The 15,930-nt window shown below is 44.0% G+C and overlaps 1 protein-coding gene across 1 annotated transcript in view; it reads left to right on the top strand.

Annotated features, from left to right (window-relative positions):
* Positions 1 to 2,715: 2,715 nt before the first annotated feature.
* Positions 2,716 to 15,930, top strand: part of RXYLT1 (ribitol xylosyltransferase 1) — a 51,398-nt gene continuing 38,183 nt past the window's right edge. The window contains exons 1-2 of the mRNA XM_069229119.1: positions 2,716 to 3,163; positions 11,462 to 11,632. Of these exons, the coding sequence (XP_069085220.1) occupies positions 3,013 to 3,163; positions 11,462 to 11,632 (322 nt within the window). The 5' untranslated portion in view covers positions 2,716 to 3,012. The remainder of the gene's footprint in view (positions 3,164 to 11,461; positions 11,633 to 15,930) is intronic.

Raw genomic sequence — 15,930 nt, forward strand, 5'->3', positions numbered from 1 at the left:
TGCACTCAAGCGACAAATCAGCTGAAACTATAATCTCAAACAGCGTGTTCAAGTCTTCCCAAAGACACTTGGCAAGCTTCAAAAAACGGTCTGTCTGCTGATACCACTCTATCGGCTTCTCCCTCAGCCTGGGGAAGTAATTTCTAAAGGACAAAATGTCACCTCTGGACCATGGTACATGGACAAGAACCCCTCCAGCTGTCTCTCTCATGGGGTACGCTTTTATTGTACCAGTGTCTGGCACTGATTTCGCCTGCTGCTGTTCTGAGCAGTCACTTTTCCTTTTACCTCTTTTCTTTGCCCATCTGCCTTCCTACTTCTCTAAGGCTCCCCAGACCTGTGCGCTCTGCAATATTTCTTTAAGGTGCACCTTCATTCCAGTAGACCTCATGTGATCAAAATCTTTAGGCTTGAAGTCTAACCTGTAATTCCTCTTCAATGTTTAGTATTGTTTAGGTCCATGTCGTATTTATCTGCTAGGTTTGCCAGTCTCTGGTGTACTTTGCTCACTTCTTTAGTTATCTTTGGGCACAGATACCTCAACTCTGCTTCAGTGTACGACTCTAGCCTGCTCACTCCCATGCTCCCTTCTACTAGCTCAACTGCTTCCATGCCCAACCTCACAAAATTCAGGTACTCCTCTCTTTCTGACCGCTCTGCTGTTGCAGGAGAAGTCTGTGGTGAATTTAACTTATCCAACCATTCATTCAGTTGTTGTGCTGTTAACCCTTGCAAAAAGATATTACCAGCCTGCATCATCGGTGTCTGTGGTACATTTTCGCTTGAGATCTGCGGAGCCAGCAGTCCCAAACCTGATTGTCTCATGGTATCTGGAGGAACCCCTATCGGACTGGAGTCTAACAGGGATCTAGATCTGTATATTGTCTGTTCCGCTGGAGTTATTCCTTGAGGGCTTCCTGTGAACCCTCCTCTTGTCTCCTCTTGGGTCACGACTCCCTGATCGCATACACCAGGCCTCGCCTGTGCATACAGTGGTACTGGTGGACCAACTGTAATGGGTAAGAATATAGCGGCTGGCGACTGCCTGCTTCCCAAACCTTGTGGAGCATTAGCTCCCATATTCTGATTCATTATCGGTGCTGTAGCTAACTGCGGTCCTGTGCCTGAGGCATGATTCGGAACCAACTGTTGCTGTGCCTGAGGCAGTAAAAGTGGAGTTCGCTCAATCTGCACTAAGTTTGGTCTTGTGTATGCCGGATCTGACGGCACCATCAGACTAGTAGTTGTCTCCAATATTGGGACATCAGGATAAAGCCTCTAAACGGGTGGCAGCTGCAACTGTGTCTGCATCTCTGGAGCAGCAGACACACTGACACTATTCTGTACCGGAGCTGGCGTTGCAACTGTATTTGCCCGTACTGATACACTTAAATAATCCTTCGAGTTCCCCCTTAGGTTCTGCAGAAGAGATTCAGAAACTCTAATGCCAGGGTGATAAAGGAATTCACAGTAAGCACTAAAAAACAAAATGTTATGAAACTCAATAATTCACGAAACAACAACTCCATGGGGGTCTGTAAGAGAGTGCTTAGAATTGCTTCTCTGTGCACTTTGCACTATATAAGAAAATGCCTTAATTCATAGTCACCAAATATGAAGATCCCTTTTTCCGACATACATGTCTATGGCTCACGTAAACCGTAGGCTCATTAGCACTGCAACAATGCATATAGAACGGTAATTGGTTTTGATCAGCACCGGATGTACATTACCTTTTAATATTTTGGTGCGTTTTTAGGAAATAATAGTCATTTGCGACAACCATCCCGTCATCGAGATGCATCGTAAATAGGAAATTTACTTTGTCAATAACACGAAGTATAATTACGAGCCAGTACTTTACCCTGACTCGGCAGCATCTACAGCGTGTCGTGTGTTCTGTTTGTCACCACTCTCTGGCCCAACTACGTTAGTTACTCGCACCTTTTCCAAGCTCATTGCCCTCCAGGTACGGCCCTTAAATACAGCTCGCAGTCGATCAAATGAGGCATAGATCTCAATCAGTTGTAAAGTGGGTCCTATTAAAACAAAATGCTGGGCAATTGCCATCAAAAACATGGATCTATAAGAATTTAATTGTCTACTATGTAAACCTCTGTACTGCATGGTGAACTGACTGTGTGTGAATAACCGTACATGATACCACTTATATAATGAACACAAAATATGGAGCTAACGCTTGGCGCTTAATATCGCGTGTATATATTATTCAAATTATTATCCCCTTTTGCCGACATTGGAAGGATGGAAACATAAATGCGCCGTATCAGCCATCGAACTTGAGACCTTTATTTAGTCCATTACACAAAGATTGCTGTAGCAGGTGCTCACGCCTCAGCCTGTATCGCAAAGATTAATTTAACCGAATTAATAAAAGCAGTGGAATTAAACTCATAAAAACAGCAAACTTTTGTACAATCGTCGTAATTTAGAAGGGCATTGTTGTAAGATTTTGCAGCTCTTCCCGATTAACATTTACACATCAATAGTTCTGATTTCGTGTTCACTGTTTTCAGACCATCCCTTCCCAGCAGTTCGTCTACTTTTGTTCAAAAACCTGCATCACTACTGCGGCTCTTCACATTAGACATTTAGCCGACCAATTGCAGCTACTAACACCGGAAGTACATCGAGATCGTGGCCAATCAGAGCCCTCTGCTGCCTGTACCAAACCTGGGCAGTCAGACCGCTGTCAGATTTTGTGGCTCTTCCAATCTGGAACGGTGTTGTAAAGCTTTTACCGTGAGGGCGGCTTCCTGTGTTACCCCAGGGACGGTGGTGACAGCAGCTTTGATTTGCTCGTCACCTGCCAGAAATATGAAGGCTTACACTTATGTTTTTAGCGAATGTGATTTTGACTCTGCTGCAGAGTAAATGCCGATGCGGTTGCTGCACCGGTCCGCCGCTGCTCCCTGCTCTCCTGCCGCTTCCTACCCCAGGCACCCCTCGCGCTCTGGCTGCCCCTCGAGCCCAGCCACATGGGCCGATTAAATGATGAGACTGACCCGCAAACGCCTCTGCTCCTTCCTGGTCCTCCTGTACTGCCTCTTCTCCCTGTATGCGGCGTACAGCGTCTTCTTCAAGCCCCAGCAGGCGACTCGGGTCCACATGGTGGCAAACAAGAAGGAAAGGAAGAGCAAAGGTGAGTCTAGTGCTGCAAAACCCAAATAACACCAAAACAAATATTTATAAAATGCCAGCCTATCTTAGTCTGGAACGGTGAATTTACCCCGTAAAGAATGAGGTTTAACACAATATACCTTTTATGCAATGTTTCGTACCCTGTGCTTCTATTATGTCGTCGGCGCTTGTACTTTTGCCAAGTGCATGGTCTCGTGTTGTTACACAAATGATGGCTTTGTGAATTGCCAATCCTGGCTCTGACGGTTTACCTATAATGTGTGGTGTCTCTCCAGGTGACGTGAAAGAAATACGCTGCTGGCGCCTTGTGGGAAGCCAAATATAACAACACCTGGGCTTCCTCTCTCCTTTGCATGTGTGTTTTTTTGCCTCCTAGTGTCCCGAAACAGCTTTTAACCCCAAGCTTTTTAAGTACTCACAGTAACAAGCAACACAAATATCCAACTCTTTTTGTTCATTCGGAAGATATATGGGAATACATCAAAAAGTCTTGAGTATGGCTTAAGGGAATTTATGTGTGTTGGAGTAGGGCTCCAAGTGTAAGAAGTTAAGCACCGTCTGCTAAGAGTTCGGAACCCGTGTTGGATCAGAGCCAAAGAGCATTTTTGAGGGTTTCTGGGGGAGGTTTGCTATTGCTTGGAGTGTCATTCTAGCTATTTACATTTTTGTATGAAATTTGCGAGCTCGGAGCGAAAGCGAGTGTGTTGGTGGGCGGTTTGAGTGGGTATTGCATTGCAGGATTTCTATATCCTGTAGTACGTGGGTCTCTGAAAAGCTCACATAGATGGGTATCATGGTACACTACGTAGGGTGTGTGGTTCGAAGTATTTTGTCTTTATGTTGACCTATGTTGGAAGTGTTTCCAAGTTGTGTGTGATGACCACCGAGATGCAGTTGTTGTGTTATGGGATGTAGGACTTAGCTGCATGATGGGTGAAGAAGTGTGAAAATGTGGTGTGCAGGTTATGGTATTCATTTGAGCTGGCAGCATTGAACAGCTCTGGATGTTCCTTTTAGGTATTTTTTATGATCATAGTCCCACAGCTTGATTTGTAAATAAAAATGTGCCAGTGCCCAAAGCCCTCCACTTAAACACGCGGCTGCTGCAGTTAAATGTGAGAACACGGAATACTGAGGCAGCGTAGTCCTGAAGCCATCTCAGGCCTCTTCAATCATTTTAAAGCCACTCCTTGCCCCTTCAGCTTGCTATTGCAGCTTTCTCCCATGGTGACGCTTTTTCGTTTTTCTCTTCCTCCGTCTTTCTCATATGTGTCTTTTGCTCGCAATAAATGCTTGAGGCAGAAAAATAAGTACCGGTGCTCAGCACCGGAAACAATGAGCACAAATTAAGCACTGTATAGTCCATTTGGCTGGTTACGCTGCTTGGATCTCTATTCTGAGATATTTTGTTTACATTTTATGGTTGAGGTCAGAGGTGGACGTGGTGGAGAGAGATCTGGCTGATTGCTATTCTGAGATGTGGAGAAGCGGTCATTGTATGTAGCTTGTTGAGACCCGCAGTGGTGGACAGAGATAACGTTTTCCATTGGCCAGCAGTATGTGTCTGATTTCGTCAGTTATTCCAAGCCTGTTCAGTTGTTAATGGGTGGTTTATTGCTGTGGACTGCCATCTTCCTGGGTGAAGGACATGACCTGAAGGTCATTTGTCTTATGCAAGTATGAGTGTGTCAAGCAGGGCATGGGAATTATTACAGTCTGCACTGACTACAATCAACTGCTCAACCATTGAGTGTTATGGTATTAGTAGCAATGCGGGACGGGTATTGTAATTGCATTTAAATACTTACTACTGCTGACAGTTTCGTGTGGTCGATTAAATTAAGAAGTTAGGTATGGTATTCAGTGGGGGGCATGTGAATTCATGCAAATGGTTGTTGGTATTAACAGATAGGCTACAGCTGATTAGGTATTGTTAGGATGAATGGTTGTGGCTTTTAAAGGAGAGTTTGTAATCTTTGAATTAAGGTGTGGGCAGTTTGCAGAAATACCATAGTAGGGATTAAGGCGAACATGCAAGTGATTTACAGTAGTCTCTAGGTATGCAGAGGAGGGAAAGTATTATGAGGTTCATTTGAAAGAAAAAAGGAGAGGCAACATTTCTAAGTTATAAATCAAGGTCAGTTTTCATGGGAATAAAGGGTAGGACTTTTCAGATTGCATATAATCCAAGGATGCAAAAATGTTGAAAGAAACAACATTATTTGCATGTGGGATTTTGTCCAGCTGGGCTGGTAGCATAAAGTAACAGCCGCATGCATGCAAAGGGAAATAGCTAGAGGTTTTGGCTGCGCTCAAAGGTGGCAGTAATTTTATGGTCGTAGTAACTTGAGAGAGTACATGTGGTAAATAATGCAAAGATTGAAAAAGAGATTCTGCAAATGTTAGAGCAGATGTCTTCTGATGTTCCCCCTTAAAGTTTGGCTTAAGAAAGTGAAGAAGATACTCTGGTTGTCGCATGACACAAGATGGGATTGAGTATAGTTTTCCAGACAGTGGAAACATTTTGCCTGTCTCTCTGTGGCTGGAGGAACTGATCATAGAGGCATTTGCTTTAGGGTGCAAAGATATGCCTGTGGGTAGCCATAAATTACTTGTCCAGGCTTTACACCGCTGAGCTATCTCTCATATTCTACCCATCGGTTCAGATTCCAGACACATGAGCTATCTCTCAGGTGGCAAATCTCCATCAGGAAAAAGAGCAATAGCCACAGCCCACCATTTCTGCACGGTTTCTTCTAAAATTGCCACCAACCCTGGCTTTAGTGGCTGAGTACACCTACTAAAAGTATTGAAAACATGTACATGCAAGAAATGAGTTGATTTGTTACTTATAAAACGCAACTAACAACCTTAGACACGTTAGCACAGATCTAACCTACAGCATCAGAGAAGATATGAAGAGATAATCTATAAAACAGACACATTTTTAGAGCCTTTCTACACATAGAATGGCCCTCTATTGTGCGCAGGCCAGGCAGTGTGGATTCCAAATAGATGAAGCAACAAAAGAGAAGGAACATGAAAGCCAGGGCTTGGAGGATTCAAGCAGGGAAAACGTCGAATTACCCATACACAAGGGGAAAGCTCCCTGTGCATCAGGACAACCGTATTTTGTTTTAATACAACAGACTCCTGCATTGAGAGTTTTATTTTCTCAAAACAGAAATGTCCTAATATGAACATGGATGGGGAGAGAGGGTGAGGAGGTTGAGGGGTAGCATGAGGACTGTTAACTCGCAGGGTTTTCTGAGGGTCGCACAGGGGTTATGTACACGGTCGGGGCCATAATGCAGCATTTCCCACAGTGATTTTACCTGTTGGACTTTCTGGCTGGTAAAATCAACTTTGTTGGTCCTTCACCCATTTAATCTCGGTGCAGGAAGACCTGACCTCTTATAGTTCTGCAGAACAGAATTCCACTCAGGAATTCAGCATGGTTCCCAATGGGATCTAGGTCTTAAATGGGCACATTTCAAAATGGGTTGATAGGCAGAGGGACATGGCACCATCAGAAACAAGCAGCAATGAAAAAACAAAGCCTTCTCTACCTAGAAGTGGATTTAGGATTACCTCAATGGTTTAAGTGGTTGACATCTAATGAGAAAGACGTTCCCAATCTTTTTCAATTTCACAGTTACAGTTCACATATATTTCTTTTGGGGGAAAAAACCTTTCCAGAACCGATGATGCTTTTACTTTTATGTGCCTCTGGCTGAAATGGGATGGGTGAAATGGAAAGGGCGGACTTCTTTGATACTTAAAGGTGGGTGAGCCAATAAAACATGAAGCTAGGTTCAAGCCTGATATCTTACTCTGGCACAGTTAGAGGTCCTCTTGGATTATGGCGCCCATAGCAAGCTGATAACTGCCACCCACGTGCTAACCTCATGCACAAAAAATTCACAAAAAAACAAACAGTAACATTTGAAGTAAAAAAGAGAGAGAAAGAGATACTGATCTAGTGGCCGAACTGCACAATGTGAAACCATAAAACCTGAGATGAATCCTAGCTTTCCTACTTGACCAAACAGTGATACTAAGCAAATACTTTATTTTACTGAGCCTTATTTTTTTCATTATTACATATGAGAGCACATTCAAATATGTGAGTTCAGGACGTGTGCTGAACCAGAACCTCTTGTGTTTGATTTAATCACCTGGATTATTGCTCCACGCATATAAGGAATTTAGGCCAAGTACAGGGTACACATAATTGATGCACCTCTTAGTTTACTAGTGCCATTGTCATAATGGCAGATGTGTTGAGGCATAAATGCATAAAACTATCATTCTTAATAAATGTTTTTCAATGTTGTGATAAAATCTGGTGTTCTAAGGTGAAACGCTTCTGCACATTAGACATTTCATTTTTGATTTTTACATGATGTCTATCGTTTGCAATGCATGTCAAATATTTTCAAGGCTCAGCTCATGCATGGGCTCCTAGAGCCATGCCTGACCCTTGACTTGAGTCTCCCTGTTAAAGTTCTTGGCCCACTCACCTGTACTTTGTCAGTGAAGCCAAGGTACAGACAGACAGTGAAAGCAAAAACAAGCCTTATCACCAGGATGCCTGCTACCTGAAAGAAATGTTAATATATATGGTATTGGTAAATCTAAAGGCTGCTTGGGGACCAGTATGTGGCTTTTTTAATCGACGGAGTCATTTTATGCTTCATGGAGAACACATTCTTATTTTTTTGAGAGGTAATGTAAGGGTGTTCCCAGCTGAATTCTGGAGTGTGCCCTTCTAACAGATAGTTTTTTTTTTTTTTTAAGATTTGTACTAGGTTCAGTCAGATTGCGTATTTCTAAAAATATATAATTTGAAAGCATACACTAAATCTCTCTACACTTTTTGGCAGCCTATCTTGTACTGTGTGTGAGTCAATTTTGAAATAATTTTTGCATATTCACAGTGCTTTCAGTTGTAAGTTGGAACTTTGCAGCACTACAAATATACAGTTGCCATTTCACAGGCACCTACCAGGATTTATTTTTGTGACTGGTTACAAAGGCATCTACTGTGATCACATCAAGCAGCTGCTTTCATAACATAAAAGAATGAATTTACCACTGAGTACTTTAGCTTGCACTTATTTTTCATTCAATGTGTGCGTTATATATATATTTACCAGAATGTGAAAGGCTAGCTATATAATTGCAGAAGGTTTGGTCTTTTTAGCTACTTCTCTGACCCCTCCAAATTTTCTGACCCACTCAGGATCAGCTTCAAAACATTTTGTATACACTACAACCTCTGGATGAAATGAAAAAAACGTTAAAAGCAGCTGGCACTGAAGCCCCATCCCAGCCCCGCACACATCAGCTAAGGAAGTGTGTGTCCTGAAAGCAGCAGGAGCCCATGCTGATACGTGCAACAGAACGGAGGGGGCTAGGTGGGAGCTGACGCCCCGTTAGTCCAATGGGTGTTGCATGCCTGCCTTTGGGCTAGGAAATCTCATGGGGCAGTGTAAATAATACCAGCCAATCAGTTTTGTGATTGTGGATATTATTAATCCCTTGATCAAGACCTCCTGGACTGATGAGAGTGTACACCCGCTGCGGTTCTGCCCCACGTCCATGGAGAACAGGCGCTATAGCTGGTCAGAGCCCAGGTCTTGGAAGTGTGATTACTTCCCTGTATGAGAGTCGTGGACAGATTCTGTAGGCAGCCCAAAAGCTCCTGACTTTCAGTGAGTTATAGCCACCAACCAACCGTTGAAGTACTGCAATAAGTTTACATTCTTTATTCGACCCTCACGACCTTGATTTTCTAGACATCAGACACCATATGCAGGAATAGTGACATTGTCTTTCTTTGGTTCTGAGGAGGCCACTATTTGGCCGAAATGCATCGATCTTTGTAATTGGAGGAATCTTCTGGGAGGAATCGACTTTTCTAATTCGTTTAGATTGCAAGTAGCAAGTAAGGCAGAAGGTTCTTCGTCTGACTCACTGCACCTTTGACTACCTTCTGGTGGTTTATGAACTAAAGGATTACATGAATACCTACATGTTTTCATGTTTTGATAAAGATATCAAAGGATATTGTGTGTGTGTGCGCATATATGCATATGTGGTTTAATAGATGTATTTTAGGTAGAGGCACAAAAGTGTACATGGAATGCTATATGTACCTTTATGTTTGACATTTTGACTGGTTGGCAATCCTGATATATTCAGATGTACAATGATAAATGATAATTACGTTGATAAACAAGTACCACACATCTAAGCCATGCACCTTCATCCATAATGCATCACAGGACAAATACGTTTGGGTGTCTTTACAGCAAATATTCAGGATGATTAGGCTTTCCTTGAATGTTCATTACAAAGGCAGACAAAAACCTATCCCGCTTAACTGTGTAGACAATCACAAAAAATGTAATGAGTTGATGTGTTACAACAGCGCTCCACCTTCTCAATAGAAGGACATTGTGTAAACAACTCTACTACATAAAGAATAGATTTTAATTTACACACTAATTGTAGAGAACAAGAGTCCGATTTTTCGTTATGAAATACTAATCCCCTACAGCCTCTGTAGTAGGCTTTCGAAAAAACAAAGTAAAGTCCGATGCAGTGATCTCTGCGTTGGTAGGAGTCCGTAGCTGCTGAAGCTAGAGGGGATGAGGATCAGCCACCTATTAAGTTGCCCACCTCTCCTCCTCACTCTTCATCCTGCCACTCACTGATGCATTCATTCTCTCATCCAATCACTTATCTTCTTACCCATCTCAGAAGTACATGCACACACAAACTCACCACCAATAAACAAGCAAGCACTTTACCAGAACACTTGAACTGTGACCTTCAGAAATGAACACAGTCAAGCAAAAGATAGCCTCAGTAAGTTGAGGTATTAAACCAGTGATGGCCTCAAGAACCGGATTCAGTGGTCCATAAGTTGACAGCAGAATTGGACACAAGGTGCCAGAAGTGGTTTACAGGTCAGAATGCAGTTTTTTCAGATGATGCCGCCAGGAAGGGACACTAAATTCCAGATGAGAGCACTAGACCTGGGCACACTTACCAGCTCCTTTTCCTGCCGGCTTTCTTACTCTGGTCACCTCACAGTCTCTCTCCACCCTGTGTTCTCATATTGACTACTCGTTCTAAGGTAACTTGATTTCAGATCCTTTCAGTGCTCGAGTACAAGGTACTCTTTTACTTCTGTTTTTATGCCTGTGACTGCTCTGTCTGTGTAAGGAAACTTAGCTGTGATGCTGCCAGTGCGTACCCTGGCGGGGAGGTATACGTCATGCCTCTTCTGGTGCTTAGCCCACCTCGAGCGCAGTGACCAAGTACTGAAAACATACGAGGCTCCACGTTTTCCGTCCAGTTTCTGGACTACATTTTCTCTTTTTTCGCAGCACGATCTCGCTTGGCAGAAGTTGAGCGCTTTGCATGACATCGATCCTGTTACATAGTTAATTGCACTTCTGCCGGTTACGTAGATAATTGCACTTTTGACGGTTACATGGATAATTGCACTTTTGCCGATGGGTTTCCCTACGAGTAAACTTTTATTGCCCGTTGTGTGTCTGCTTTGCACTGACGGTGGCCATCAGCTCGCTTATGTGAAACTTTTTTACTTTTCAGTTTATGTGGCAAGAAAAGTCCAGTTAGTTATGTGAAACTGTTTTATTTTCATTTTCAATTTACGTGGCAAGAAAAGTCCAGTTAGGAGTTTACAATGCTAATTGCTCGAGCTCAAGCAAACGCGAGACCCATTGCATTGCAGATGCTTGTTTTGTTTGCTTCATTGCTTGTGCGCACCTATTCCTTGTAGAGAAGCCAAACGATTGGCTGTGTTTTTATTGTTGCAAACATTTCCATTAGTTGTTGCAGAGGCACCCTTTCAAAATCAGCATTTACTTTAATGGCAGACAAAACAAACATTCTCTAGCAATTGTGGGGTGACATTTTTTTGTTGAATCACTTTCTATAAAAAAAAAAACTAAAAAAACCAACAAAAATAAACACAATTGTCACTTAATCACTTTAGCACTTTCCTTTTGTCTGTTTATTGTCGAAGGTCTAATGATGAGCATCTAAAGGTGATGGATTTGATCACAGAATATCACGCTTTTAAATTGCATTATAATGAAGTATATGTCAAAATAGTTAAATATCTGTGGCTTTCAATTTGTAATGTGCTGTGATTGCAAGACATTGCTAACAATTGCTTCTGACTTGGCCTGTGTAAAATGGTTTTCTTACCAGTCCTTATAGTTTGTTTACATGGACCTTGTCTCTATTGCTTACGCAGAACCATCCACACTGGGGAAGGAAGACTGGAACCCCTGGAAGGAGGATGAAAATAACGAGCAGCAGGCTCTGCAGAAGAAATATGAACAAGACACTGAAAGACTGAAAAATCTAGTGGCCAGAAACGAGCCAACAGAACTGCGAATTCAGATCTGGGGCAAAGCCGCTATCGGTAACTATGTCCTTGAGATTGAAATTATCAAGTGCGTTGACATGTCCGATTGGCTGTGGCACTCCCTAAACTTGATCATGGCCATGACTATCTATGAAGACTGTAATTGCTCCAATTCTCCCCCTAGAAGAGATAGAATAACATCTGATCTTCCTTAAATATATAGTAAATATTCAGAATAAATTAGGTGCATCATTGGGGTCCGCAGTGTGTACACTGGATTCAGCCTTTGCTTCTGTAGAAATTGGCGTCCAAATCTAGACTTTATAATAACATCAAATCCTAAAATGGAGACTTTTCCAATAAGTGCACATTACATTTCTGAATTTTTGACTGATTTACTCACTTATAACAGGAAATGCTAGTTGTAACCACTACATTCGGGAGCACCCTCAAATCCATGCCTTCATCACATCCTCAACTCGGCCAGCGTCTCCATAGCATTGGAGTTCTGCTGAACCACCAACCTATCTTTCAAGACCCCCCACATTACTCTCAGACTGGAAACACGTCAAAATCAGCTCCCTACTCAAGAAACCTACTGCCAACTCTAGGGAGCTGAAGAACTACGTACCCATCTCTCTGCTCCCTTTCCCAGCCAAGGTAACGGAGAAAGCCATCAACCAGCAACTCACAGAGTTCCTCGAGACACACTGTATCCTAGACCCTTCCCAGTCTGGATTCAGGAGCAACCACAGCACTGAAACCGCACTCTTAGCAGCACCGATTACATACTCATCATACAGGACCGCAGAGGCACTGCTGCACTCATCCTCCTCGACCTCTCCGCTGCATTTGACACCATCTCCCACTCCACCCTGTGCGACAGACTGCATGACGCCGGCATCCAAGGCAAAGCCCTGAACTGGATCAGGTCCTTCCTAACCAGAAGAACACAGAGGGTCAGACTACCACCGTTCACTTCAGAACCTAAAGACACTTGCTGCGGAGTGCCCAAAGGATCCTCACTCAGCCTGACGCTTTTCAACGTCTACATGGCCCTGCTCACTAAGATCACCAAACAACTTGAGCTAGACATAGTCTCCTATGCCGACAACACCCAACTGATCCTCTCCCTGTCTGAGCACTCTGTGCAAGCCAAGGGGAATTTGCACAATGGGATGAGAGCAGTCACCGCCTGAATAGAGGCAAGCTGCCTCAAGCTCAACTTCAACAAGACAGAGATCCTTGTGATCGGCTCCACCCCTTCTGCCTATAATGACTCCTGATGGCTCTGGGTAATGCACCCTCCCCCACTAACCATGCGTGCAACCTGGGCATCATCCTGGACTCCTCTATATCCCTGACCTGCCAAATTAACACCATCTCCTCATCAAACTTCCACACCCTGTCTCCTGTGGAAGATTTTCAAATGGATTCCCCCGACACGAGGAAGACAATCGCCCACGCACTTATCAACAGCAAACTGGACTACGGCAAAGCACTCTATGTCGGCATTACCAAGAAACTTCAATCAAGACTACAAAGAGTCCAGAATGCAGCAGCCTGACTCATCCTGGACATCCCCTGACACAGCCAAATCTCCTCCCACCTCAGAGACCTACACTGGCTCTGTAGGAAAGTCCTCCTTTTTGCGCTGGTCACCCCCAAACTTTCTGGACAGGTACTGGTGGTTACTGACTCTTGGCTGTGCCGTGGGTACTGCTTACCAGTCCCGGAGCCAGTGCTCTGTGTAAAGTGGATATGCAAATTAGGCTAATTATAATTGGCAAAGTTAACCTACCTATAAGTCCCTAGTATACTGTAGGGCATGGAGGTTTAGGGACCCCAGCATAGGTAGTGCCCCCATAGGTGCACTGCTGAGGTGCCCAGTGTCATTTTAAAGGCAGGCCTGCCTTGCTGGCTGCTTTTAAATTAAAGTTACATGCAAATTCGACTTTGGAATTAAAAGTAGTTCCAAAGTCTTAAACTACCTTATTTTTACATATAAGTCACCCCTAAGGTGTGTCCTATGTGCCCCTAGGGCCGGGTGCCATGTAACTATAAGCAGGGGCCTTAAAAAATAGTTTTATAATTCCTGGTGAGGTAAAACGGCCAAATTCGTTTTTCCCTCATTGTAGTGAATGGCCTCCATAGGCTAGAATGGGGAGACTTTATTTTAATTTTTAAAGTCCCCTTAAATAACAGATACCAAGAGTTTGGTATCAAATTAATTATTATAATAAATCCCCCAACTTCCAGTTGTTGGATTCAATATATCTTGTTCTGGTAAATAGTTTTAAACTTTACCTGAAAAGTTGCCAACTTCAGCCCTGCAGTGTTTTTGCTGCTGTGCTCTGATTGGCCAGCCTCTGGCAGCCTGGCCAGGCTTCCTTGATGAGGTGTGAAGTGTCCTGGCTTCACACAAAGAGATGTGCCTGTGGGAGGAGATCTCCCCTCAGCAGATGGTGAGGCAGGAAGGGGGAGGGCTGCCACATTGGTCTTCAAAGGCAGAGAAGGACATTTAGAGCAACCCAGCAACCCCCCCACATCCTCCAAACCCAGACAATTAGGTGCCCCCCTGATTAGATTGAGAGAGGGCAGGAGAGGGGTGTGTTTAGGATTTTTAGCCACAGCAGTGGGTGAGCTCAGCCAGATGTAACCTCCAAAAATCACTTTCAGCCATGATGGATTTTTGAGGAATGTTGCTATCTGGGATTGAATTTTGCCACACTTCCCAGGAATTGGTCATCACAAGGGGAAGGACCCTGCCCCTGATTGGAGAACCAGGACCGGGGATAAAACTGGCAGACCTGAACCCACACCTCGGATCCCCATCAGATTCCAACAAGGAAGAACCACAGGAGAAGAAGGACTGCCCTGCTGGACCCCTGGCCTGTACCTGGACCCTGCACTCTGAAGGACTGCACCAGCTGCACACTTGGGCTTCACCACAAGAAGGACTTTGCCTGACTTCAACTGGTTCAAGGAGGGACTCCCTGTTTGCTACAGGTGAAAAATTGCTAACCAGAGTCCCCTGCACCAACTACTGAAGAAACCAACCAGCTGACTACTGTTCACTGGCCAAAAAGGAGTTTGCGCCAGGTGCATTCTTGGAGTTGTAATCCACACCCCCAAGGATCACCTCAGAGCTTCTGGAACTTTGGGGTGAGCTGTGGACCCCAAATGAACCTTAAAGGAACATCTGGAAGAAGATCCAGAAGTTTGGAGAACTTTTAAAAAAAAGTTCCATAGAGGGACCAACACGCTGTGGCAACTCTAGCCGGCTTGCCTCAACCACGACCCGGCCTGACTTGCAATGTTCATCCCGATCAAGATCCAGGTTTGCCCCGGTCTATGGATTTTCACCTCGAAAAAACGACTAAGTCCGAAGGTAAAAATCTCCACCGAGGGCTCCCGCGACGCACATCCGGAGAAGAGTTCCAGGAGGACTGGCAGGTTTGTCCCGCTGAAGAAAATCTTTAGAAAAACGACAAAGTCCGAAGGTAAACTTTTGAGCGGGGCCTCCCACGGGCTGTCGTCGAGCCGGGATCCATTGCGGTCGGCCTTAAACTTTGACTTTGCCCCGGTCGAGGTGCGACCAGATGACCAGATTGGCGCTTTTTGTTTCTAGGCGCTAGAAAACAATAATTCTTTTAAAATTCATATCTCCGGTTCCCCTTATCCGTTTGTATTCGTTTCTGTGTCATTTTAAAGATAAAAATATCATCTATTTCTATAAATTGGTTTTGGATTTTTAAACTGCTTCCTGTGTTTTATTTAATTACTGTTTTGTGATATTTGAATGCTTTACCCTCTGTCTCCTAAGTTAAGCTTTATCGCTCATTGCCAAGCTACCAAGGGTTGAGCTGGGTTTAATTCACTGAGACCTAACTGGACCTAAGTGGAGGTTAGTGGCCTATTGCTAAGTGTAGGTACTTACCTGCCCTTACAATAACCCATTTTCCAACAGGCTCTATGTCAGCAAGCGCATCACATACAAGCTCCTGATACACTCCTTCAAGGCACTGCACAACATAGGATCAGCATCCCTCAACCACATCCTCAAGTTCTACGTGCCCAACAGATGTCTCCATTCCTCCCATCTCGCCCTTGCAGCCGTCCCCAAGATCTGGCAAAGTACAGTAGGAGGAAGATCCGTCTCCTGCCTAGCAGCCTGGACATGGAACACACTGCTCCTCAAGCTCAGGCAGACCACATCACTGAAGCAGTTAAGGAAGGATCTCAAGACCTGGCTCTTCGACTGAGCAGCACTCCTACATTCAGCGCCTCGAGAGCCTATGGGTGGTTAGCCGCGTTTTACAAATCCATGATTGATTGATTAACCAGATGTGAGT

This window comes from Pleurodeles waltl, chromosome 4_1, assembly GCF_031143425.1.
Source record: "Pleurodeles waltl isolate 20211129_DDA chromosome 4_1, aPleWal1.hap1.20221129, whole genome shotgun sequence".
NCBI lineage: Eukaryota > Metazoa > Chordata > Amphibia > Caudata > Salamandridae > Pleurodeles > Pleurodeles waltl.